Source organism: Scyliorhinus torazame, chromosome 3 (assembly GCF_047496885.1).
Source record: "Scyliorhinus torazame isolate Kashiwa2021f chromosome 3, sScyTor2.1, whole genome shotgun sequence".
In the NCBI taxonomy this organism is placed as follows: domain Eukaryota; kingdom Metazoa; phylum Chordata; class Chondrichthyes; order Carcharhiniformes; family Scyliorhinidae; genus Scyliorhinus; species Scyliorhinus torazame.
Window position 1 is genome coordinate 287756056 of NC_092709.1, and position 27133 is coordinate 287783188.

The 27133-nt window shown below is 43.6% G+C and overlaps 1 protein-coding gene across 3 annotated transcripts in view; it reads right to left on the reverse strand.

Annotated features, from left to right (window-relative positions):
• Window positions 1–27133, reverse strand: part of wdr7 (WD repeat domain 7) — a 1110115-nt gene that overhangs the window by 1012970 nt on the left and 70012 nt on the right. For all 3 annotated transcript variants that reach the window (XM_072497366.1, XM_072497365.1, XM_072497364.1), the window contains exon 2: window positions 5556–5727. In XM_072497366.1, the coding sequence (XP_072353467.1) occupies window positions 5556–5714 (159 nt within the window). In that variant the 5' untranslated portion in view covers window positions 5715–5727. The remainder of the gene's footprint in view (window positions 1–5555; window positions 5728–27133) is intronic.

Consider the following 27133-nt stretch of genomic DNA (forward strand, 5'->3'; position numbering starts at 1 on the left):
ACACTGTCCTCTCCAACAATATCGCCCCTCTCATTTGTAAATACGGAAGAAAAGTACTCGTTCAAGACCTCTCCTATCTCTTCAGACTCAATACACAATCTCCCGCTACTGTCCTTGATCGGACCTACCCTCGCTCTAGTCATTCTCATATTTCTCACATATGTGTAAAAGGCCTTGGGGTTTTCCTTGATCTTACCCGCCAAAGATTGTTCATGCCCTCTCTTAGCTCTCCTAATCCCTTTCTTCAGTTCCCTCCTGGCTATCTTATATCCCTCCAATGCCCTGTCTGAACCTTGTTTCCTCAGCCTTACATAAGTCACCTTTTTCCTCTTAACAAGACATTCAACCTCTCTTGTCAACCATGGTTCCCTCACTCGACCATCTCTTCCCTGCCTGACAGGGACATACATATCAAGGACACGTAGCACCTGTTCCTTGAACAAGTTCCACATTTCACTTGTGTCCTTCCCTGCCAGTCTATGTTCCCAACTTATGCACTTCAATTCTTGTCTGACAACATCGTATTTACCCTTCCCCCAATTGTAAACCTTGCCCTGTTGCACGTACCTATCCCTCTCCATTACTAAAGTGAAAGTCACAGAATTGTGGTCACTATCTCCAAAATGCTCCCCCACTAACAAATCTATCACTTGCCCTGGTTCATTACCCAGTACTAAATCCAATATTGCCCCTCCTCTGGTCGGACAATCTACATACTGTGTTAGAAAAGCTTCCTGGACACACTGCACAAACACCACCCCATTCAAACTATTTGATCTAAAGAGTTTCCACTCAATATTTGGGAAGTTAAAGTCACCCATGACTACTACCCTATGACTTCTGCACCTTTCCAAAATCTGTTTCCCAATCTGTTCCTCCACATCTCTGCTACTATTGGGGGGCCTATAGAAAACTCCTAACAAGGTGACTGCTCCTTTCCTATTTCTGACTTCAACCCATACTACCTCAATAGGGTGATATTCCTCGAACTGCCTTTCTGCAGCTGTTATACTATCTCTAATTAATAATGCCACCCCCCCACCTCTTTTGCCACCCTCACTAATCTTATTGAAACATCTATAACCAGGGACCTCCAACATCCATTTCTGCCCCTCTTCTATCCAAGTTTCCGTGATGGCCACCACATCGTAGTCCCAAGTACCGATCCATGCCTTAAGTTCACCCACCTTATTCCTGATGCTTCTTGCATTGAAGTATACACATTTCAACCCATCTCCGTGCCTGCAAGTACTCTCCTTTGTCAGTGTTCCCTTCCCCACTGCCTCATTACACGCTTTGGCGTCCTGAATATCGGCTACCTTAGTTGCTGGACTACAAATCCGGTTCCCATTCCCCTGCCAAATTAGTTTAAACCCTCCCGAAGAGTACTAGAAAACCTCCCTCCCAGGATATTGGTGCCCCTCTGGTTCAGATGCAACCCGTCCTGCTTGTACAGGTCCCACCTTCCCCAGAATGCGCTCCAATTATCCAAATACCTGAAGCCCTCCCTCCTACACCATTCCTGCAGCCACGTGTTCAACTGCACTCTCTCCCTATTCCTAGCCTCGCTATCACGTGGCACCGGCAACAAACCAGAGATGACAACTCTGTCTGTCCTGGCTTTTAACTTCCAGCCTAACTCCCTAAACTTGTTTATTACCTCCACATTTATGTCGGTGGTACCAATGTGCACCATGACTTCTGGTGCTCCCCCTCCCCCTTAAGGATCCTGAAGACACGATCCGAGACATCCCTGGCCCTGGCACCCGGGAGGCAACATACCTTCCGGGAGTCTCACTCGCGACCACAGAATCTCCTATCTATTCCCCTAACCATTGAATCTCCTACAACTATTGCTTTTCTATTCTCCCCCCTTCCCTTCTGAGCCCCAGAGCCAGACTCAGTGCCAGAGACCTGGCCGCTAGGGCCTTCCCCCGGTAGGTCATCCCCCCCAACAGCATCCAAAACGGTATACTTGTTTTGAAGGGGAACGGCCACGAGGGGTCCCTGCACTTTCTGTCTGTTTGTTTTTTTCCCCCCCGACTGTAACCCAGCTATTCTTGTCCTGTACCTTGGGTGTGGTTACCTCCTTGTAACTCTTCTCAATCACCCCCTCTGCCTCCCGGATGATCCGAAGTTCATCCAGCTTCAGCTCCAGTTCCCTAACACGGTCTTTGAGGAGCTGAAGTTGGGTGCACTTCCCGCAGGTATAGTCAGTGGGGACACCGGTGGTATCCCTCACCACCCACATCCTACAGGAGGAGCATGTAACTGGCCTAGCCTCCATCCCCTCTTACCTGACAGAATATAGCTGCCCTGTGGACTAACTAGATCTCCGCCCTCCGACCCTGCTCCCAGTCAGCTACACTTTCTGTAAACTCCTGGCTCTCTTCGCACTCTTTGCGGAAATGTCGGAAACAAAATGAAAGGAGCACCTTACTCCCTCCTCACCTAACTCCCTCGGTCACTAAACTCTCACTATCGCACTCAAATGCACCAAATTCAGCACTCCCTCAGTCACCAAACTCTCACTATCGCACTCAAATGCACCAAATTCAGCACACCCTCAGTCACCAAACTCTCACTGTAGCACTCAAATGCACCAAATTCAGCACTCCCTCAGTCACCAAACTCTCACTATCGCACTCAAATGCACCAAATTCAGCACTCAGTGCAAACAAAGTCTGCACTGTAGGGGATCACTTTTATACTGTGAATCTAGCCTCTGAAAACTGGCCTAATCCAATTAACTAATTAACAAGCTCCAGCTGCAAGTGCCTCCAAGTAGAAGCCTGATTGAAAATTCACCTTCTTCTAAACCAAACAGCAACTTTTAAGTTAATTAACTAAATAAAAGAAAGACTAAACTTTAGATAAAAATGAAGCCTTATACTCCCTCGGTCACCAAACTCTCACTATCGCACTCAAATGCACCAAATTCAGCACTCCGTGCACTAGGTTGACTCCGGAGTTGAGGAGAATGGCTTAAGAGGAGAGACTGAGTCGACTGGAATTATACTCATTGGAATTTAGAAGAATGAGGGGGGATCTTATGGAAACATATAAAATTATGAAGGAAATAGATAGGATAGAAGCAGGGAGGTTGTTACGACTGGCGGGTGAAACCAGAACTGTGGGGGGGGCATAGCCTCAAAATAAGAGGGAGCAGATTTAGGACCGAGTTGACGAATGTCTTCACCCAAAGGGTTCTAAATCTGTGGAATTCCTTGCCCAGTGAAGCAGTTGAGGCTACCTCGGTAAATGTTTTTAAGGCAAAGATAGATTTTTGAACAGTAAAGGAAATAAGGGTCATGGTGAATGGGCAGGTAAATGGAGCTGAGCCCACAAAAAGGTCAGCCAAGATCTTATTGAATGGCGGAGCAGACTCGTGGGACCAGTTGGCCTACTCCTACTTCTTCTGTTCTTATGAATCCAGGTTCGATTTCGACCTTGGTTGCTGTCTGCATTGAGTTGGCACTTTCTCCCAACACTGATCCCTGCAGGACCCTACTGGACACGTACTTCCAGTCAGAAAAACACCCCTCGATCATCATCCTCTGCTTCCTGTCACTCAGCCAATTCTGGATCCAATTTGCCAAATTTCCCATGGATCCCATGGGCTCTTACCTTCACTATCAGTCTCCCATGTGGGACCTTAACAAAAGTCTTGCTGAAGTCCAGGTAGACTACGCCAAATGCATTTCTCTCATTTACACACCTGACCACCTCTTTGAAATCTTCGATCAAGTTGGTCAGACAGGACCTCTCCTTAACAAAACCATGCTGACTGTTCTTGATTAATCCCTGCCTCCCCAATTGCAGATTAATTTGGTTCCTCAGAATTGCTTCCAATAGTTCCCCCACCACTGAGGTTAGACTGACTGGTCTGTAGTTTCCCGGTTTATCCCTTCCTCCCTTCTTGAATAATACCACATTGGCCATCCTCCAGATCTCCAGCACCACTCCTGTGGCCAGAGAGGCTCCCTCAACAGCCTGGGATATGTCTCATCTGGCCCCGGACACTTGTCTACCTTTAAGCCTGCGAGACCACTCAGAACCTCCTCTCTGTCTATGTTAATCGGTTCAATATCATTACAGTCCTTCACCCTGGTTTCCAGACCCACAATGTCCCTTTCATGAGTGAACATGGACACAAAGCATTCATTTAGAACCCAAACTACTCCTTCGGCTCCGTACACAAATTACCACTGTGGTCCTTAATGAGCCCTACTCTTTCCCTAGTTATCCTTTCACCCTTAATGTACTTGTAAAACAATTTAGGATTTTCCTTTATTTTACCTGCCAGCATCCTTTCATGTCCCCTTTTTGCTCTCCTAATTTCCTTTTCATATTCCCTCTTGCGCATCCTCAGGCTTCTGCTGTTTTGAGCCCGCGAGATCTGCCATAAGCCTCCCTTTTTCTCCTGATCCAATTCTGTGTATCCTTCGATATCCAGGGTCCCACCCTTTTTCTTGATTGGAACATGTTGGCACTGCACTGTCCTCCTTGAATCTGTCACAGATTTACTTAAAAGTGTCCTCTCCCAGTCCACTCTGTCCAAATCATATCTGATCAGATTAAAATTGGCCTTCCTCCAGTTTGGAACTTCGATCTCAGGCCCATCCGTGTTCTTTTCCATCACAATTTGAATCTAATGGAGTTATAATCACTGTCGGCAAAATGCTCCCCCATTGATACTTCAACCACTTGCCCAACTTCCTTACCGAAAATGAATTCCAGGACTGTCCCCTCTCTTGTCGGACCTTGTACGTAATGGCTTAAAAAAAATCTCCTGGATGCATTTTAAGAACTCCACTCCCTCTAAACCTTTCTCACTCTGCTACCCCAGTTAATATTGGGGAAGTTGAAAGCCCCCCCCTATTACTTTTACACTTCTCTGAAATTTGCCTAAATATCTGCTCTTCTATTTCTTGGAGACTGTTAGGAGGCTATAGAACTCTCCCAGCAATGTGATTGCTCCTTGTTGTTTTCTAAGTTCTACCCATATGGCTTCAGTTGAAGAGACATCATCCCTCCTTACTGCTGTAATTGATTCCCTGATCAAAATTGCAACACCCGCTCTTCTTTTACCTCCTTCCCCTCGCACCTGAAGATCCTGTACCTGGAATATTGAGCTGCCAATCCTGCCCTCTCTCAACCATGTCTCAGTGACAGCAATGACATCATACCCCCATTTTTAAATTTGTGCCCTCAATTCATCTGTCTTGTCCGTTAGACTCCTTGCATTAAAATACAACCAATCTTGCCAAATTTCCTTGAGACTTAACTGGTCTAGACATTCTATGCCTTCCTGACTCCCTTGATGTATCTTCTGATTTGGGCTGTGCATCTATCCCCACTGAACCTTCTCTCAGGATCCCAGGATCCTGCCAAACATGGTGGCGTGTACCGTGCGGCGTGTACCGTGCGGCGTGTACCGTGCGGCACTCACGCAGGCTCGGTGGTGCAAACGCACAATTTCCATATTGTGACATTCCATGATTTTATTCCACCATTCTAAACAGTAAATATAATGTGCGATATCCAGAACTAACCTCTAATTTTGGAGTTAGATCCCAAAGGCAAATTTGCCCATCATGACATCCTGTAACGATAGTTGCCAAATCATCCATTACCAATAACGCTGAAATACAATGTGTTGGAGCTTTGGGGCCCCACAGTACGATGGGCAACACCAGGCTATTCGCAGCCATTTTTGTTTTTGGCCTGTTTAAGAATAAAATGAAAATTTAGAAGCATGTGGAAAATAGTAAAATCAAGATGCAACAGCAGAATTATTCTGTATAATCAAACGTCTCAAAGCTCTACAATTGTTTTGCCAGTTAGCTGAACTCAAAAGTATTTGACAATTATAGATGATCTTATACAGTGTTGTTACCAGTAACTTTGGAAGAAAAAACTACTATTTCTGCATTAAATTTGTGAAGTATTTACACATTTATTCCAAAAATAGCATGAAGCAGCAGGAGAGGCAGTGGTATTGTAACTGGAATGGTGATCCAGAGACCCAGGGTAATACTCTGGGGATCCAGGTTCAAAACCCACCACGGCAGGTGGTGGAAACTGAATGCAATAAATATCTGGAATTCATGACCATGAAACCACATTGATTGTCGTAAAAAACCTAGCCAGTTCACAAATGTTCTTTAGGACGGACCACCCGGCATCGAGCTAGGTACTGGAAACAGCAACAGCAATCCCATCCCTGCAAAGCCCTCTTTACATAATTAGTAGGATTGCCAACCGCTTTCCTCCCTAGCGTTCATGGGATTATGAGCGTGACAGTCAAGGTCAACTTTTATTACCCATTCTTAATTGCCCTCGAGAAGAGTCTGTACTGGCTCAAAACATGTTCCATCATTTTCCAATTTTGACAAAAGGTCATCGACCGGAAACATTAACTCTGCTTCTTGGTCCCTGGATCATTCCTGATATGATGCGTATTTGGATCATTTTCTGTTCGCAGATCAGATTTGCTTTCATCACTCCCACTGAGCATTATGATGGCGGCTTCACAATTTACCATCAATCCAATCCCCCAGATCTCAGATCTCTGTATTATATTTGTTCCATTTAAGCAATTATTTTTCTCCCCATTTGCATCACTTTACATTTCCCGACATAGTCTCTCAATTCCCACTGTACTCAAATGTTCTGCTCGCCGAACCTTTTCAGCTTTGGAGTCTAACACATTCGTTAGCATCTACAAAGTTGATTAATAATAATAATCTTCAGTGTCACAAGTAGGCTTACATTAACAATGAAGTTACTGTGAAAATCCAAGTTGCAGATCATTCCTCAAGACATTAAACAAAATATTTCCTGAACCATTACTCTCTCAGTTAACCAATTATGTGTCAATTGTAATGTCATTCCACCAATTCCTGCATTATGTCCAATACCTGCTTATCCAGAGGATCTACCTCAGAGAACTTACTCAAATCCAATACAGCACATCCATTGCCTTATCTTATCAAACCACTTTATCACACCTCAAAGAAAGTAGGAAACACAAGATCTCCTTTAATGAACTCATATTAGCCAGGATTTAGCAGAGATTGGAATTTTCTTCATGTTTATTTTCCTTCTTCTTGACCCAAGAATTAGCTCTGCACAGGCAGAGTATTGTCTTCAGAATGAAATGGTAAACCAAGGCCCATTTCCCTCAGTAGGATGTAAATGATCCCATGCACTACTTCAAAAAGAAGTCTTACAACACCAGGTTAAAGTCCAACAGCTTTGTTTCAATATCACTAGCTTTCGGAGCGCTGCTCCTTCCTCAGGTGAATGAGGAGGTATATTCCAGAAACATATATATATATATAGACAGATTTAAAGATGCCTGACAATGCTTGGAATACGAGCATTTGCAGGTGATTAAATCTTTACCGACCCATAGATGGGGTAACCCCAGGTTAAAGGTGTGAATTGTGTCAAGCCAGGACAGTTGGTAGGATTTCACACAATTCACACCTCGTTAACCTGGGGTTACCCCATCTCTGGATCTGCAAAGATTTAATCACCTGCTATTGCTCGTATTCCAAGCATTGCCTGGCATCTTTAAATCTGTCTATATAAATGTTTCTGGAACATACCCGAGGAAGAAGCAGCGCTCTGAAAGCTAGTGATATTGAAACAAACCTGTTGGACTTTAACCTGGTGTTGTAAGACTTCTTACTGTGCTCACCCCAGTCCAACGTCGGCATCTCCACATCATGGCTACTTCAAAAAGCAAGGGAGTTATTCCCAATGCCCTGTGCAATATTTATTCCCCAATCAACATCACAACAGATTATCTGGTCATTATCACATTTCTGATGGTAAGAACTTGCTGAGCATATGTATAATACAACAGTGAGTACACTCCAAAAATTACTTTATCAGCTGTGAATTGCATTGAGACATCCGGTGGTCGTGAAATGCACTGTATAAATACAAATCTTTCTTTTCTTTTATCGAAAACAGTTATGTTGATTAATTATGTTTTTTAATGGCTGAATAAAATGGATCACTTTCAGAGTCTTATTTTCCTAGAAGTTTTATAATGGCACTACACCCGCCATAACAAGGACTTGAATTTGCTCAAATTTGCAAACGTAGAAGAGTAAGAGAAGGAGGAACAATATCCCATGGTGATTCAGAAAAGTGTAATCAAACAAAATGGGCACTGGGGCAGAGGTACTAGTTACGAGGAGCAGTGACCAAAACAGATTTGTCAAAGAGGAGGGTTTTAAGGAAGGCCATAAAAGAGGAGAGTGAGGTGGAGGTTTGGGTTGGAACTTGCAATGAATAAAGCCTAGAAAACTGAAGACATGACCACCAGGATGGGACAAAGGGAGCAGGGATGCACAGTGAGAGAATCAAAGAGTTCAAGTTTAGTTGGAGCACAGGAGCTAATAGAGGGAGCATACAAAATAGAAGTAGGCCATTCGACCCCTCAAATCTGCCCATCATTCATTCAGATCGTGGCTGGTCCGTTTGTGTTTAAAATTCCACATTTCCATCTACCCCCGATAACCGTTGATTCCTTCACCCAACAAGAATCTACGTAACTCGTCTGCCTTAAAAATATTGAATGGGCCGCCTCGACCGCCTTCTGAAGCTGAGTGTTCCAAAGTTGCACAACCCTCAAGAGAAAACATTTCTCCGCATCTCTGTCAGAAAAAGGGGACCCCTAATTTACGCCTTGTTCTGGACCCACCCACAAGAGGAAACATCCTTTCACATCCACCTTGTCAAGGCCATTCAGGATCTTATCTACATCAATCAAGTAACTCCTCCCTCTAAGCTCCAGTGGGCACAAGCCCAGCCAGTCCAATAGTTTCTCAGAAGACAAGTCGCTCATTCCAGATATCAATCCAGTAATCCTCCTCTGAACCACCTGCAATGTATTCTTCCTCAAGTGAGACCCAAACCGCACAGCGTTAAATATATGGGCTCAAACATGTCCCATATAATTGAAGCATAACATCTATATTTTAATGTTTAATTCCTCTCGTAATAAAGGATAGCATTCCATTAGTATGACAATTGGAAGATTTTAGGAAAATTGGATTATAAATGTAGTGGGCAATTTAAGGGTTAAAAACTTGGGGTTAAAGTGTGTTTGAGCACAAAGGTCATGTTTTTAAAAATTCTGTTTTGCAGGGTGCCTGGGTGCTTTCAGCAACCAGAAGGCAAAATTGACAAAAGAATATGTTTTCAGTCTTGGCCACTGCATTGTGGTTTGACTGGAGAAGTCCCTTGGGAGTTAATGTACTTTCAGTCCCTGGAAAGTTCATTTGCTTTTTTGCTTGGGGAAACAATGTCAGTGCTGGGTGGGGCGAAGAGATTTTTTTTGCAAAAGATTTTTCGAAGTAAAGTCCGATCTGGCAACCCTTGTTGACAATGAAGAGGCTGAAACAACCCAGTTGAACCAGCTATTTGAAGACTTCAGCCACAGTCTGAAGGGGTTCCAACAAGAGCCAGAAACTATTCTGTAAAGCATGTATTATTCTATACCCTGTTGATTTTTAAACTGGATTAAGAGCTGTATGTTTTTTTTCTTGTTGTTTAATGGGAAATGGAGTAGTAATATTATGGGGCAATTGTAAGATGTTCTTTTTGGGTGTGAAATTACAAAGTTTCATATTGTATTCATAAAAACATTTTGTTTTAGAAATACCAAAGCCCTTTTTATCATGCAATCACTCCTGGAGTGAGTCAATCTGTGAGTGTCCGCACAGTCTTATGAATAAATGGAAATATTGGGGTTTCGGTGACAGTGCCTTTGGGAGAAAAAAGTCAGCCAGATGCGATTTTCACACTGAATTCTGAAACCAATGTTTTTGCAAGAGTGGCTCAATTGTACAGATCTCATGAATGGTTACCTACTAAAAGGTCACCACCGGCTGTTTCGCTTAACTGATCCTATGAGGATTTCAAGCATTTTCTATTTCATTTCACTCTGTACTACCTTATAAGCAGACTACCATCAGCCAAAGCTGAATCAAATCCAAATTTATTGTTTCAATTAATTATCAAGCTTTATGTATAGCTGCAATACACTAGTGTGCAGAATATAACGCTTGTTTTAGCTTATTAGGACTGTTAATCTGCAATTAGCTTGAAGCTGACAACCATTTTGCTCAATCTGCAAAAATGTGCCAGCCTCAACATGTAAGCATCTCAACAACCGTCAATTCACAGCTCTTCACATCACTGCTCAGTGTTGCTGTGAATTTCCATTGCTCACAACATCCCTACACACACTCAGTTAACAATCTAGCTTTAGGCATGGAACATATCTTGTCTTCCCAGTTGAATACCATGCTTAACATCGCTACCAGCGAAAAGCATCAAATGAGGATACACAATTTTCTGAATATACAAAGAGACAAGTTAAAATATAATAAAATGACTGTAAAGACCGTTGTGTGATGAATATTCTCACATGCACACATTTATATCCAAAACATATTTTTAGTGCAAGTCACTGTAGAGCAATGGCTTACATTTATATAGTACCTACACATGAAGAAAAACATCCCAAGGAGCAAATTTTGACACTGAGCCACATTCAGATATTAGAACTTGACCAAAAGCTTTGTCAAATGAGTAATAAGGACACAGTGAAAGAGGTCTGTGGATGCAATTCCAGAGTTCAAGGTCGATGCAGTGGAAGGCACAGCTACCAAGTGCAAGAAACCAGAGAAGCAGCACAACGATCATGGTGGGACCTAGGGCTAGTGGAGATTACAGAGTTAGGGAAGGGCAAAACTACCCAGGTATATGAAAGCAAGATTGCAGAGTTCAAATCAAGGTATTGCTGCATGAGGAGCCAATGTAGGTCAGCAAACAGGGGGGTAATGGGTAATCAGAATTTGGTGCACTGCTACGGACGCCTGGTCAGCTCTCAGCAGTGTCTAAGATACTGGACCAGAACCATAACACTACCAAGTTTTAATACGGTGCCAAAAGATCGATTCATTCCAGGAGTAATAACATAAGAAATATGGCTTGATTATTTCATAAACCAACTTCATTGAAACACAAGAAAAACAATTTAAACTTTTAAAGTTCAACCATAACAGATTCCATGTAGTTTTTTCATCCTAACACACCAGTTCCCATTTAGCAGCACTTAAAATGAACATGCAGCTCATTCCACTTACACAGCCAGGCAAAGGCGATACTTGCATTTACGAAGCAATTTTTCTTCTATTAGTGAAGTTCTTTCAGAACCCTTTCGAAAACCTGTCTCGGGAACGGCTTTCCACGTCCCCTCTCCTTGGATTTTCAAATCCTTCTCTCTCTAACAGTTCAAACAGGATTCTTCCTCTCCCAGCTCTGCCAAGCCCCTCAAACAAATGTTCTCTCCTGGGGTATTTAGACTTGAACCCATCATTGTAATCTTGGCTGTCTGATTTCCATGTTATTGATATGCAACTAACCTTCTTCCATTGGCGGACAAATAAATTTGATACGTCATCAGACTTTGTAAAGGGCTAATGGCTCGTCAAACACTAGTGTCCTGAAAGACAATGGATCTTGAGTGGATCACCCTGGCTGAACAGGGCATCTTGTGTATTCCCACCAACGAGTTTAAGTCTGAATGAGAATGTAGTTCATGCCAGGTGTGAGCGTATTCCTCCAATTCCGTGCTAGCAGTTTTTCCTTTGAACCCTAAACTACCCACTACATCTTCTATCCCATTTCTGGACCCAAGTTCCTAATATCTCCCTCTCGTAACATGTGCATGTAAGGATTTAGGATCATTGAGCTAATGCTAAATATGTTGCATTTTAATTCAACCAATGCTACATAATTTCAAAGTATGTCACTCAAAATAATTTATTATTTTTTTTAAAAGTCATATTTAGTTGTGACAAAGTTATTTCCAGTCTGGTGTTTCCCTTTTCAATTTGTTTCTTTTTGCTTTCCTCTTTTCAGTTCTTCGATTCTATACAGCTTCGTGACCAAAGACATCTGCAACCACCACTAGGAGCTGCATAAACAATGCTCTCAGGAGGCCTGTCCGATGATTTTCCTATTCACTACCTGAGAAGCATTGCATCATCACTCCACCGACCTACTATTGGTTCAGTCATAAGCATAAACCTATGCTGGAGAATTGTATGCCTTGAGATCTTTCTGAATTTTTGCTGAGCAGAACAAGACACAATACTTAAGCTGAGACGCAATAAAAGAGTTATGGTAAAATGTTTCATAAGATCCTTGCTTTTATACTCAAAGTCAAGGACCCGGATGTGTCTTTTTTAAACAAAACTTGTCTTGACAACTTCACATTTTTATGTATCTCCCATTAAGACCCCATTTAATTCATGTTGCCGATCCCTACTCTTCTTTCCAAAATCTCTCACTTCTCTGCATTGAATTTTGTCTATTAGTCTACTCAAGTCAACAGTCCATATCCGGCTGTAATCTACTGCTTTCCTCTTCACTGTTTGCGTCAGTAGTAGGTTAATTATTGGAGAGAATTCTCAGGGACAGGATTTATACTCATTTGGAAACAAATGGACTCATAAGCGATAGTCAGCAAGGTTTTGTGAAGGGGAGGTCATGCCTCACTAACCTGATCGAGTTTTTTGAGGCGGTGACAAAGTTGATTGATATGGGGAGGGCGGTGGATGTTGTTTACATAGACTTCAGTAAAGCCTTTGACAAGGTGCCTCATATGGCAGACTGGTACAAAAGGTGAAGTCACAAGGGATCAGAGGTGAAGGGGTAAGATGGATACAGAACTGGCTCAGTCACAGAAGGCTAAGGGTAGCAGTAGAAGGGTGTTTTTCTGCATGGAAGGTTGTGACTAGTGGTGTTCCACAGGCATCTGTGCTTGGGCCTCTGTTGTTTGTGGTGTACATAAACGATTTGAAGGAAAATGTAGCCGGCCTGATTAGTAAGTTCGCAGATTACACCGAGGTTGGTGGAGTGGCAGATAGAGTGTTGAGCATTGTTAGAAGATACAGCAGGACATAGATAGGTTGGAGATTTGGACAGAGAAATGGCAAATGGGAGTTTAATCCAGACAAATGTGAGATAATGCATTTTGGTCGGTCTAACATCGAGGGGAAATATACAGTAAATGGCAAAACTCTGAGGACTATAGAAAGTCAGAGAGATCTGGGCATGCATATCCACAGATCTTTGAAGGTGGCAACACAAGTGGACAAAGTAGTCACGAAAGCATACGGAACGCTTGCCTTCATTGGATGGGGCATCAAGTCATGCTACAGCTGTATAGAACCTTGGTACGGCCGCACTTGGAATATTGTGCATAATTCTGGTCACCACACTACCAGAACGATGTGGAGGCTTTGGAGGGGGTGCAGAGGTTTACTTGGATGTTGCATGGTCTGGAGGGTGTTAGCTATGTGGAGAGGCTGAATAGACTCGGACTGTTTTCATTAGAAAGACAGAGGTTGAGGGGTGACCTGCTAGAGGTCTTCAAGATGTTGAGGGGCATGGATAGAGCGGATGGGCAGGCACTCTTTCCCAGGCTGGAGGGGTCAATCGCCAGGGGGCATAGGTTTAAGGTCCATGGGGCAAAGTTTAGAAGAGATGTGCGAGGCAGGTATTTTTTACACGGATGATGGAGAGTGTCTGGAACGCGTTGCCAGGGGAGGTTGTGGAAGCAGATATATTAACAGCGTTCAAAAGGCATCTTGACAACTACATGGATAGGATGGGTATAGTGGGATACGGCACAAGGAAGTGCTGAGGGTTTTGGCAAAGGGGTATCATGACCGGTACAGGCTTGGAGGGCCGAAGGGCCTGCTCCTGTGCTGTATTGTTCTTTGTTCACTATATTTCCAAGCTTTGCATTATTGGCAACCTTTGAAATTATGCCTCCAGACCAAAGTCCAGCTCATCTGATATTGGACACTAAATGCCCCACGGCCAGAGAAGAATAAAAAATTTGGGTCAGAAGCCCAGCCCTTGCCTCCCACAGCAGCCTGGTACACAATTCATTCGGACCTAGAGATTTGTTCACTTTTAAGCCCACCAATACCCCCACACTCCGCGACATTTTGCACAAGAACCTCACAATCTCTCTCCCAGAGTTCCATAACTACCTCCTCGTTCTCTTGGGTGAAGACAGATGTGAAATATTCGTTCAACACCCTACCAATGTCCTCTGGCTCCACCCACAGAATTCTTTCTTGGTCCTTAATGGGCTTGACTCTTTCCCTGGTTATCCTCTTCATATTGATATACTTACAGAATATCTTGGGATTTTCCCAACTTACTAGCCAGAGCTTTCTCCTATCCTCTCTCTGCTCTCCTAATTGATTTCGTAAACTCCACCCTTCATTTTCTGTACTCCACTAATGCGTCGGCAGACTTGTTCCCCTTATACTTGTTAAAAGCCTCTCTTTTCCTGGTAATAATAATAATAATCTTTATTATTGTCAGGCTTACATTAACACTGCAATGAAGTTACTGTGAAAAAGCTCATTGTATCCTGAATGTCTCTGGTCATCCATGGTTCTCTGGGTTTGTTACACTTTCCTATTACCCTAGAGGGAACATATTAGGCCTGTATCCTCCCCATTTCATCTTTGAATTCCCCCCCCCCCCCCCCCGCCCCGCCCCCACTGCTCTTCTGTAGATTTCCCCACAAATAACTCTTTCCAGTCTACTGGGCCAGATCCTGCCTTATTTTTTAAAAATCTACTCTTCCCCCAATCCAAAACCTTTCTTTTTGCAACTTGTCTATTTCTTTGTCCATAACAAATTTAAATTGAACCACGTTGTGGTCGCTGTCACTAAAATGCTCCCCCACCAACACCTCAACCACCTGACCGGTTTCATTCCCCAGAATTAGGTCCAGCATTGCACCATCCGTTGTTAATCTATACTGTTCCATAAATGTTATCCATGTTTTCTATCAAGCTTATTATCGATATGCAGCATCACAAGGATACAAAGCAGAACCATTTCTTCAGACAATGTTCCTACTAACAGAAACTACACTTTTCACTACCACGAGACATTATGAAGAGCTTTTGAGCCAATGAAGTATTTTTTAACTATATTCACTTTTGTAAAGTAGGAACCACACAGCCATTTTACACACAGCAAACTCCCACAAACAACAATGCAATAAAGACCAGATAATCTGTTTTTTTGTGAAGCTGATTAAAGGATAAATATTGGTCGGAACACCAGAAGTAACTCCCCTCCACTTCTTTGAAGTAGTGCTGTGGGATTTCTTCATCCATTCAGGCAGGCAGATTGGTCATTGGGTTCATTTCTCATCTGAAAAATAGGAACGCTGACAGGGCAGCACTCCCTTGGTTCGACATAGGAGTGTCACCTCTGATTTTGTGCTCAGGTCCTGGAGTGAACTAAGAACCTTGCGACTCAGAGTGAGTGCTGCCAAACAAGCCACAGCTGCCTTCTTGAAACACAGCAGTCCAAATGGTTTAGGTACACCTGCAGTGCTTTTAGGGAGTTCCAGGATTTTGACTGAGGAACAATGAAGGAACAGCAATATTGCTCCGTGACAGGATGGTGTATGGCTTGGAGGGTAACTTGCAGGTGATGGTGTTTCCATGAATCAGCTGTCTTTGCCCTTCTAGGTGCTCGAGACTGCAGGTTTGGAATGCATTGTCTAAAAGAGATGGTATGCTACAGCACGTCTTGTACATAGTGTACACTGTTGCCACCATGCATCGGTGGTGAAGGGAGTGAATGCTTAAGGTGGTGAATGGGATGCCAAACAAGCAGGCTTTTGTGTCCTGGGTGGTGTCAAGCTTCCCGAGAATTGTTGGAGCTGCACTCATCCAGGCAAGTGGAGAATATTCCATCACAATCTTGACCGGGACCTTGTAGATGGTGAACAGGATTTGGCGAGTCAGCAGGTGAGTAACTCACCGCAGAATTCCCAAGCTCTGAGCTATTCTTGTAGCTGCAGCACTGAAATGGCTAGATCAGTTCAGTTTCTGGTCAATGGTAACCCCCAGGATTTTGATAGTGGGGATTCATGATGGTAATGCAATTGAAGGGCTGGTTTAGCTCAGTGGGCGAGACAGCTAGTTTGTGATGCAGAACAAGGCCAGCAGCGCGGGTTCAATTCCTGTTCCAGCTTACCCGAACAGGCGCTGGAATGTGGGGCTTTTCACAGTAACTTCATACTTGTGACAATAAATGAAATGAAATGAAAATCGCTTATTGTCACAAGTGAAATGCCCCTAGTCGCCACATTCCGGCGCCTGTTCGGGGAGGCTGTTACAGGAATCGAACCGTGCTGCTGGCCTGCCTTGGTCTGCTTTCAAAGCCAGCGATTTAGCCCTGTGCTAAAAGGTTATAATTATTATTATTATTGAACGACAAGGGGTGACAGTTAAGTTTCCTCTTGTTGAAGATGGTCATTGCCTGGCATTCGTGGGGTCAATGTTACTTGCCCTTTGTCAGCCCATACCTGAATATTGCCTAGGTCTTGCTGCATTTGGACGTGGGCTGCTTCAACATGAGGAGCTGCAAATGGTGAACATTGTGGAATCATCAGCAAACATCCCCCATTTCACACCAGATGATGGAAGGAAGGTCATTGATGAAGCAGCTGAAGAGCACGGGTTCTCCCCGTGTCTGTGTGGGTTTCCTACGGGCACTGGGGTTACCTTCCACAAGTCCCGAAAAACGTTATTAGATGAATTGGACATTCTGAATTCTCCCTCAGTGTACCCGAACAGGCGCCGGAGTGTGGCGACTTGGAGATTTTCACAGTAACTTCGTTGAAGTGTTAATGTAAGCCGACTTGTGACACTAATAAAGATTATATATTATATTATAAGATGGCTGAGTCGATGACACACTATGCTGAGGAACCCCTGCAGTGATGCCCTGGAATTGAAGTGATTGACCTCCAACCATTACAACCATATTCCTTTGTGCTAGGTATGAGCTCAACCAGTGGAGCATTTACCCAATTCCCACTGACTTTAGTTTTGCTAGGGCCCCTTGACACTACACTCAGTCAAATGCTGATGTCGAGGGCTGTCACCTTACCATTGTGACTTTAGTGTCTTTGTCCATATTTGAACGAAGGCTGTGAGGAGGTCAGGAGCTGAGTGAGTGATCCTGGTGGAACCCAAACTGGGTGTAGGTGAGTAGTTTGTTGCTAAATAAGTGCTGCTTTTTCAAATTACCGAGTAGGTGCCAATGTTGTAGCTGTACTCGAACAGCCTGGCTAGAGGCTTGACAAATCTTCAGTACTCTTGCCGGAATGTTGTCAGGCCCATAGCCTTTGCAGAATCCAGTATCCTCAGGCTTTTCTTGATGGAGGATGGTGTGAAACTTTGAGAGAAACCTGCCAGCCATGTTGTTCCCATGCATTTGCTATTGCTTTTCCAGATGGTAGAGGCTGCAGTTTTTCAAGGTACTGTCGAAGGAGTCTTACAGATGGTATATGTTACACACTGCTGCCACTTCATGCCAATGCTGGAGTGAGTGAATGCTTACGGTGACAAATGGGATGTCAATCAAGTGGGCTGCTTTGTCCTGGATGATGTCGAGCGTCCTGTAATGTTTGGAGCTGGAATCATCCAAGTACGTTGAGAGCATTGCAACGCACTGTTGACTTGTGGCTTGTGGATGGTGGCCAGGTGTTGGCAATCAGGTCAAGTTACGCTCCATAGAATTCCCAGTCTCTGACTTGCTCTTATAGCCACAGTATTTTTTTAATTTTTGTTTTTATAAATTTAGAGTACCCAAGTCTTTTTTTATTCCCCAATTAAGAAGCAATTTAGCATTGCCAATCCACCTACCAGCATATCTTTAGGTTGTGGGGCTGAGACCCACGCAGACACGTGGAGAATTTACAAACTCCACACAGCCAGTGATCCGGGTCTAGGATCAAACCTAGGTCCTCAGTGAAGTGAGGCTTGTCAAAAGCAATTTCTACTGAATTGCAACCCCTAGAATATTAATAGTGGGAATTCAGCAATGGGATGGGGAAATTATTATCATCTCTAACTCTCTTGTTAGAGATGATAATTGTTTGGCAAATTGCCTATGATGCAAATGTCATTAACCCAAGTCTGAATATTGTCCAGGTCTTTCTGCACATGGAAACAGCATATTTCAGTATCTGAGAAATCATGAACAGTGCCGAACACATGTACAATCAATGAACATCCCTGCTTCTGATCCAATGTTGGAGGAAAAGTTATTGACAAAGCAGGTGAAGACAGTTGGGCCTCAATCAGTATCCTGAGGAACTCGTGTAACGTGTCCTGCAACTTTGATTGGCCTCCAGCAATCACAACCATCTTGCTTTGTGTCAGGTGCAACTCCACCCATGAGAAAGATTTTCCTGATCCCCAGCTTGGGTTCCTTGGTACCACACTAGGTCAAATGCCACCTTGAGATAAAGGGCCATCAATTCTCACTTCAGCTTTTGTCCATGTTTGGATTAGGGCTGGAATGAGTTCTTGAGCTGAGTGACTGTGGAAGAATCCAAACTGAGCATCTATGAACAGGTTGTTGCTGAGGAAGTGCCACTTAATTGCAGTGTTGAAAACACCATACATTATTTTACTGATGATTGAGAGCAGACTGATCGGGTTGTAATTTGCTGGATTAAATTTGTCCTGCTTTTTGTGGACAGGATTTAGCTAACAACATTTCTACATCACCAGGTAGATTCCAATGTTGTAACTATACTGTAACCGCTTCACTGTGTCGCTTGTTCCAGAGCCAAGTTGGAACATTACAAAACATCAACTAACCAGCATTTAACTATTCTATTTTGATTCTCACAATATGTTTTAAACTTTTCTTTATCTATGGAACCTTTGTTACTGGATTATATTTTAGCCAGAAAGAACTTGGAATTAACATGTATACAAGTGCTTATTTTCAAAAAGAATGGTCATGGAAATTATTAATATTATTGCAGAAAGCATAATTAAAAGGAATTCTCACCATCCTGCAAGAGACAGTACAAAGAAAACATACTTCAAGGAGGCTCAGTGGAGTGCCACGTGTGAATTCTGCCACCTTTCTCATCAGTTTACCAAGGAATTGCACAGTAAGAACATAATCAGCAAATATAGACAGGATACAGATTATCCAATAAAAACAATTCCCACATTTGTGTCACAAAGAAATACAGATCTACCTGGCTGGCATTCGCCATTTTCCCTTGACTGAAGCAAAACGCCTGGATTTCACAAATATTTTTCTTAGCTTTTTGCAAGCAAAGGAATGCATGATAACGTCAGATTTATCCACTCGCTTTAGCGCAACTGGAACACCCAAGCTTCACATTAATTAACCAAACAAAACAATTTCAGGAACCGATTCATCTGCACGGCTTTGCACCACACAATCAATAGTTATAGAGACATTGGTGGAGACGACATTACATGTTCAATGAGGCATAACAGTTTTGTGAACATGAAATGTACTGCTCAACTCCACTCGCACATTACTGTAAAACGTAAGCAATATATAATTCAGCTGCACCAAGAGAGACAAATATTTTTTATACTGCATAAGTCAATCTACAAAGCGGATTTACCAAATGGACTGACACCAATCAAAAAATACTGATAATTCAAACAAATTAATTACAGATAAAACTCAGCAGTGAACAAAAGCCTATTACCATTGCCCACTGAAGAAGTTCACTTCCTTTTTATTTTCTGGAATTTCAGGAGTCCCATTAAGTGCGGTCAGTTTCACACTTTAAATGTGACGTCACTGATAGGCAGATGAGCAGAGGATGATGAGTGTGTTAGCCCCCGTCCTCAGCAACTTGCCAACAATCACAATGTGCTCAGCAGCATCTTCAGCGCAATCAAAACCATCTACAGTCTGACTACCCAGGGACCCACCCCAGAGAGAGCCAAAAACGGAGAGGCTCTCATCAAAGACAGAGAGGCAGTCAACGCCCGCAGGAGTGAACAATTCAAGAAACTCCTCAACCAAAACACAGCCTTCGACACAAGCGCTCTCGACACTATCCCACCACATGCTACCCGCCACCGTCTCAGTGCGACCCCAGATCACGGAGGTTGAAAAAGCCATCAGACAGCGGAAGAACAACAAGGCCTTAGCACAAAAGATCAATGAACAAAGAAAAGTACAGCACAGGAACAGGCCCTTCGGCCCTCCAAGCCCGCGCCGACCATGCTGCCCATCTAAACTAAAATCTTCTACACTTCCAGGGTCCGTAACCCTCTATTCCCGTCCTATTCATGTAATGGATTCAGATGGAATCCCTGAAGTACTAAAATGCGGGTAGATGCACTCTTGACAAGAATGCACAATCCCATCACTCTTGTCTGGAAGGAAAGAAGCATGCTGGATGATCTCAGACACGCCTTACTTGTGGCCAACTTTAAGAAAGGAGACGGGTCCAATCCGTAAATTACAGAGGGATGTCCCAACAGTCCAATACTGAGCTGAAGAATTCCTCCGAATCTCAGTGCAACGTCCGCAAATCAAGAGGCTCAATGGACATGATCTTCCGCGAGCGACAAATCCAGAAAAAGTGCAGAGAGCAGCATCAATCTCGTACATGGCCTTCTGCGATCTTGCAACGGCCTTCTTCGATCTTGCAAAGGCCTTCAACTCTGTCAACCGCAGAAATTTGTCCCCATTCTCCACCTGCTCCACATTGACATGCAAGCCTTGATCTTCACCAACGGAACCACCACGGACCCAATGCGTGGGCAAACTCGGGTCAAACAAGGCTGTGTCATCAAAGTTCTTCTCCATCTTCCTCATTGCAACACTCGACTCCGTCACCCAAAAGCTCCACACTGGAGTGGAGCTAACCTATTGGACAAGCGGAAAACTGTTCAACTTCTGACGCCTCGAAGCCAGAACCAAGACCACCCCAACCTCTGTCGTCGAGCTGCAGTACATAGACGACGCCTGCATGTGCACATTCAGAGGCCGAGCGACAACCATTGTCGATGTATTCACCGAGACATATGAGGCAATGGGCCTCAGACTAAACATCCGGGGAGAAAACATGCCCCCAAGCATCAAGATCCACGGTGAGCCCTTGGACAATGTGAATCATTTCCCATAGCTCGGTGCGAGCAGACTTCGATAACCCAATCCAACATCTACTCCAATGCGCCAGTGCAGTCCTCGGACGCCTCAGGAACAGGGTATTCGAAGACGGAAACCTCAAATCAGCACAAAGCTCATGATCTACCGAGCAGCCATGGTCCCCGCCCTCCTGCATGCATCAAAACATGAACAATATACAGTAGACACCTCAAATCCCTGGAGAGATATCAAATCTGCCTCCACAAAATCCTGCAGGATAAGCAAACCGATGTGAGCATCCTCTCCCAAGCCAATATCCCCAGTATTGAGGCACTGGTCACACTCAACCAGCTGCGATGGGTGGACCTCACTGCCCCCATGTCCAACACAAGACTCCTAAAACAAGTGCTCCACTCTGAGCTCCGCAATGGCAAGTGATCACTAGGAGGGCAGAGGAAACACCACAACGACACTCAAAGCCTCTCTAAATAAATGCAACACCTCCACGTGGAAATCGCTTGCCTTAGAAGGCAGAAACTGGAGGAAAAAGCATCGGCGAAGGCGCTAATCATCTTGAGTGCCGCAGGGTGGAGCACGCTGAGGCCAAGCATAAACAGCGGAAGGAGAGCAGAGAATCCAGAGCGTACCACCCACCCACCTCGTCCGGCATTACCTGCCAAACCAGTGACAGTCTGCAGATCCAGAATTGGACTGTTCAGCCACCTCCCTGAAGTGGAAGCAAGTTGTCCTCGACGCCGAGGGACTGCCCAAGGAGAAGGAGGAGAAGAAGATGATGAATATGGTGTAGTCATATTCCCAATGTAGTTTGTTTGTGAAAATAAATCAAGTGACCTCATGGATGGCATACAAACATAGGGGTTTTACAAATGAAAATGCAGTAGCGCATACATTTAAGACATAGCTACAGCCAGGAACAATACTCCCCAAGTACTCTTTTTAACTAAAAAACTGAAGTGCATGAAGTGCAAATTTTGCAATGCCAAATTTAGTAAAACTTACAGGGTAATTTGGTTCAGATACCACAGGTTTTGGTTTTGTAGGGAAATCCAAGAACATACTCCTCTGCTCCCCATCAGAACAACCCACTGAACTCCTGTAACCAACTTGAACAGGAAATTTTGACTTTTGATTATTTTAGTGCGTTTTTCAGCATTTTTAATTGCACTATAATTGAGAACTTAAAACTAAAAATAATTTATTCTAAAATAATGTAACTAAAATTGACAAAATTGCCTCAAAAATGCCACCCCAAAATACAAACTGCTTCTATTCTTAAAACGATGAAGTGAGAACCGGCTTAAATGGAACTGTTTTGAACCGTTATTTAAATAATGCAGATGCAGAAACAGGAAAGTAAAACTGGCATGAAACACGCTGTCGTCTGTAAGAGTACCCCAACTAGGAGCACCAGTTCGTGCGAGTGCATAATTTTATTTTGTTCTGGTGTGAGGAGACGTGAAACCCCAGTGAGAATAAATAGCCCAGTCGTCATCTAATAATTATTAAAGACTATTTATTAAAGTAAAGAAAAGAGAAAGACACAAACAGGAGGACTCTAGTCTCACGCTCATACAGCTTCTATAGAAAGTATCCCTTGTTACGAACGATATCTCAACTCCCTTGTTCCCCAAACAACATCCAAATAGAATAACCAGCTGTAGTTACCACACAATACAAGGATGATACTCCAATCTTGGAACCGTCTTTTACCTGGTCCAGTGAAGATATTTCAAAACTGCTGTTAAGAAGGTTTTCTGCACATCCTTGGCTCTAAGATTTAGAAGCTTGTTTGCTGTAAACTTGGCCTTCAGGTTTGGTGGCTACAGAATGGTCAGTCCACTTTGAGACTGCGAGATGGTAACTTCCTCTACTAGCTTTTCAAGGCCTAGACAATTATACCTTTGTTGTTCTTTGATTATGCCTATGTATTCGGTTGTCTGCTGCCATCAACTTTCTTGCCGAAACATTGACATGCCTCTCTCAGGGGCTTTCCCCATCGTATATAATCAGTTCCTCCTCCATAAACTATTCACACTTGATTATCTAAACTGCTGTTCTTTTAAACTTGTTACCAGGAGAGCCATACCAATTGAGACCCCTTTGAATATGGTCTATTGCTGTCTCCAGGCAGATTCATGACAAGAATTGAAACAAAGATGCAACAGAGTGGGTCTGATTCGCAGGAGATGGAGCGCCTTGAAGCTCAGATTAATTTTGTGCACTCAGAATCATCCAGTCAATTTGATATGTTTTCAATAGGGGAACAAGAATACTTGTTAATTTTTATCCTCTCAAAGACTCTCAAGACTTTGGATTGGTTTCATATTGGAGGGATCTTTGCTTTACAGGCCTGCTTCACAAAACTTTGTAAACCTACACCTTATTATTCTTATACATTATAAGTTAATATATTTTCCATGATATTTTTTTCCTTTGCCACCCACTTCCTTCATATGATTGCAATCATACAATGTGATAAATTGTCCGTACACAGTCTGAATATTTTTGTGACTGCGGCCATTGTCAATTCCTAGGGTTTCTTCGGAAGCTAAAGCTATATTCAAACAATCATACACCGCGTTATAACAATAGATACAGTATAAATTGGTTATAATCTAATACAGGATAACTGAATGCATAAAATTGTCTTAAAATCATTAATTCTAGATAGACTAGCAAGAGCACGAAGCAGCCTGGCAAAAATCTTGCTGTTCACATGAATGATTCAGCCGGAGGGTTTGGGCCTCCGTTCAAAACGCCTTGTCCTCTGTCTGCACAAGTTTCTCCTTCATTCCTTCATGGATCCAAGATCAACCCAAGTAGGATGCATGACAGCAATATTGCATCCTGGAAGCCCATATCACCAACTTCGCAGAATTTTACTTTTAAAAAGCAATATTCAGTTCTCCATGTTGAAAACAGCTACTCTGGCGACTTTGTTACATAATTCTGGACTCAGAATGACAATGTGATTCAATATTCATAAATCAGCTTAAAGAAAGGTTAGGTTCAATGTGTTTTTTTGTTTTATTTTTTAAGCAGAACACTGGAAATGGCTGAATGGTGGACTGACAAGTACTATTTCACAGAACTAATTTAGAAAATAGAGAAGCAGTAGCAGACATTTAAGGAGATGCTTCAGAATACTCGGAAAATGTATATTCCTGCTGTGAGGAGAAATTCTAAAGAGGAGCCACCATCCATGGTTAACTAAAGAAGAAAAGCAACAGACTTGAGGAAAAAACATCGTAAAGATGAGTGGCAGGTCAGATAATCGATCAGAATATAAAGAACACCAGAGAATTATTAAAAGTTAATCATCAGTGAACATCCCCACATCTGACCTTATGCTGGAAGGAAGATCACTGATGAAGCTGCTGAAGATGGTTGAGCCTCCAACTCAATCTACAAGTTTGCTGACTGCTCAATCGTAGTGGGTCGGATCTCGAACAACCATGAGTCAGAGTACAGGAGGGAGATAGAGAATCTAGTGAAGTGGTGTAACGACAATAATCAGCAAAACTAAAGAGCTGGTCATTGACTTCAGGAAGCAAAGTATTGTACACAGCCCTGAATGCATCAACGGCGCCGAGGTGGAGATGTTGACAGCTTCAAATTCCAAGGTGTGCACAGAACCAAATATCTGTCCTGGTCCACCCACGTCGACGCTACGACCAAGAAAGCACAACAGCGCCTATAGTTCCTCAGGAAACTAAGGAGATTCGGCATGTCCACATTGATTCTTGCCATCTTTTACAGGTGCACCACAGAAAGCATCCTATCTGGCCGCATCACAGACTGGTATGGCAACTGCTCTGTCCAAGAACGCAAGAAACTACAGAGAGTTGTGAACACCGCCCAGTCCATCACACAAACCCGCCTCCCATCCATTGACTCCATTTACACCTCCCACTGCCTTGGGAAAGCGGGCAGCGTAATCAAAGGCCCCTCCCACCCGGCTTACTGACTCTTCCAACTTCTTCCATCGGACAGGAGACGCAAAAGTCTGAGAACACGCACTAACAGATTCAAAAACAGGTTCTTCCCCGCTGTTACCAGACTGCTATGCACCCCCTTATGGACTGATCCGATCTCTTCACACATCATCTTTACGGAGTAGTACTACACTCCTGTATGTTGCACCCGATGCCAGTATCTATGTATTTCCATTGTGTATTTTACGTTTGCCCTATTATGTATTTTCCTTTCATGTACGGAATGATCTGTCTGAGCTGCACGCAGAACAATTCTTTTCACTGTACCTCGGTACACGTGACAATAATCCAAACCAATCCTGGGACACTATCCGGAGGAACTCATGCAGTGATGTCCTGGGACTGAGATGACTGACCTCCAGCAACCACAACCATCTTCCTTTGTGCCAGGTATGACTCCAATCAGTGGAGAATTCTCCCCCCCCCCCCCGATTCCTATTGGTTCCACTTTTGTGGCCTTGGCGGAACCCACACTGAGCATACGTGAGTAGATTGTTGCTGAGTAAGTGTTGCTTGATAGCACTGTCGACAACTCATTCCATCACTTTAATGATCATTGAGAGTAGACTGGTTGGGAGGTACTTAGCCAGGTTGAATATGTCCTGTTTCTGGTGTACAGGACATACCTGAACACCTTTCCACATTGTCAGGTAGATGCTAATGTGTAGCTGTCCTGGAACAGCTTGGCTACTGACACAGCAAGCTCTTGAGCTCAAGTTCTGGCAATAGTATTGAAGACGTTAGGGTCCACAGCCTTTACAGTAATTTGTGTCTTCTGCCATTTCTTGATATCATGTGGAGTAAACCGAATTGACTGAAGGTTAACATAAATGATGCTGGGGACCTCCAAAGGAGGCAGAGATGGCTCATGCACAATGCACTTCTGGCTGAACATTGTTGCAAATGCTTCAGTTTTTTCCTATGCACTGATGTGCTGGCCTCCCGTCATTGAAAATGGGGATATTTGTGGTGCCTCCTCCACCAGTGAGTTGAATAATTGTCCACCATCATTCACGGCTGGATATGGCAGGACTGCAGAGCTTAGATCTGATTCACAGATTGTGGAATTGCTTAACTCTATTACTGGCTGTTTATGCTGTTTGGCATGCACGTAGTCCTGTATTGTAGCTACACTAGATTGGCACCTTATTTTAGGTACGCCTCATGTTGCTCCTGGATTGCCCTCCTACACTCACTTGGTGGCAATGGTAGAGTGGGGAATATGCCAGGTCATGAGGTTATGGATTGGAGTGGAGTACAATTATGTACTCCTGGCTGATGGTCCATAGTTCCTCATGGGTGCCAAGTCTCGAGTTGCTGGATCTGTTCAAGGCCTGTCCCATTTAGAACAGTGGTAGTGCCACACAACACAGAGGGCAGCCTCAATGTGAAGACAGGACTTGAACTCCACAAGGACTGTGCAGTGGTCACTCCTCACCATATGGACAAATGCATCTGCGAAAAGCAGGTTGTGAGGATGAGATTGTGTGTTTTTCCCTCACCACTTGCGTAGTCTCAGTCTAGCAGCTATATCCTTTAGGAGCCAACCAGCTCCGTCTGCAGTGGCACTGCCAAGCCACTCTTGGTGATGGACATAGAAGTCCCCAACCCAGAGTACATTCTGTGCCCATGTCACCCTTAGTGTTTCCTCCAAGTGGTGATCAACATGGGGGAGTACTGATTCATCCAGGACAAAGCAGCCCGCCCTTTTCTCCCCTTTCCACATACATTCAATCCCCCTACTGACAACAGTGGCAGCAGTGAGTACCATCTAAAAGATGCAGTACAAGAACTCACCAACGTTCCTTCGGCAGCACCTTCCAAACGCACAACAACTACCATCTAGAAGGAGAAGAGCAGCTGGGGACTAGGTAGGGTCCTCGTTCAAAAGGATCGGTGCAGATTCAATGGGCCAAATGGACTCCTTCTGCATTGTAGTGATTCTTTGATTCTACTCTATTCTAATTGGCCATTGATTACCTCCGATCAAAGGTAAGCTTTTGACTAGTTTATCTTAAAAATGATTTGCATATGCCAAAGGTATAATTGCCACTGCAATTTTTTGTTCTGGGAGCGGGCAGACC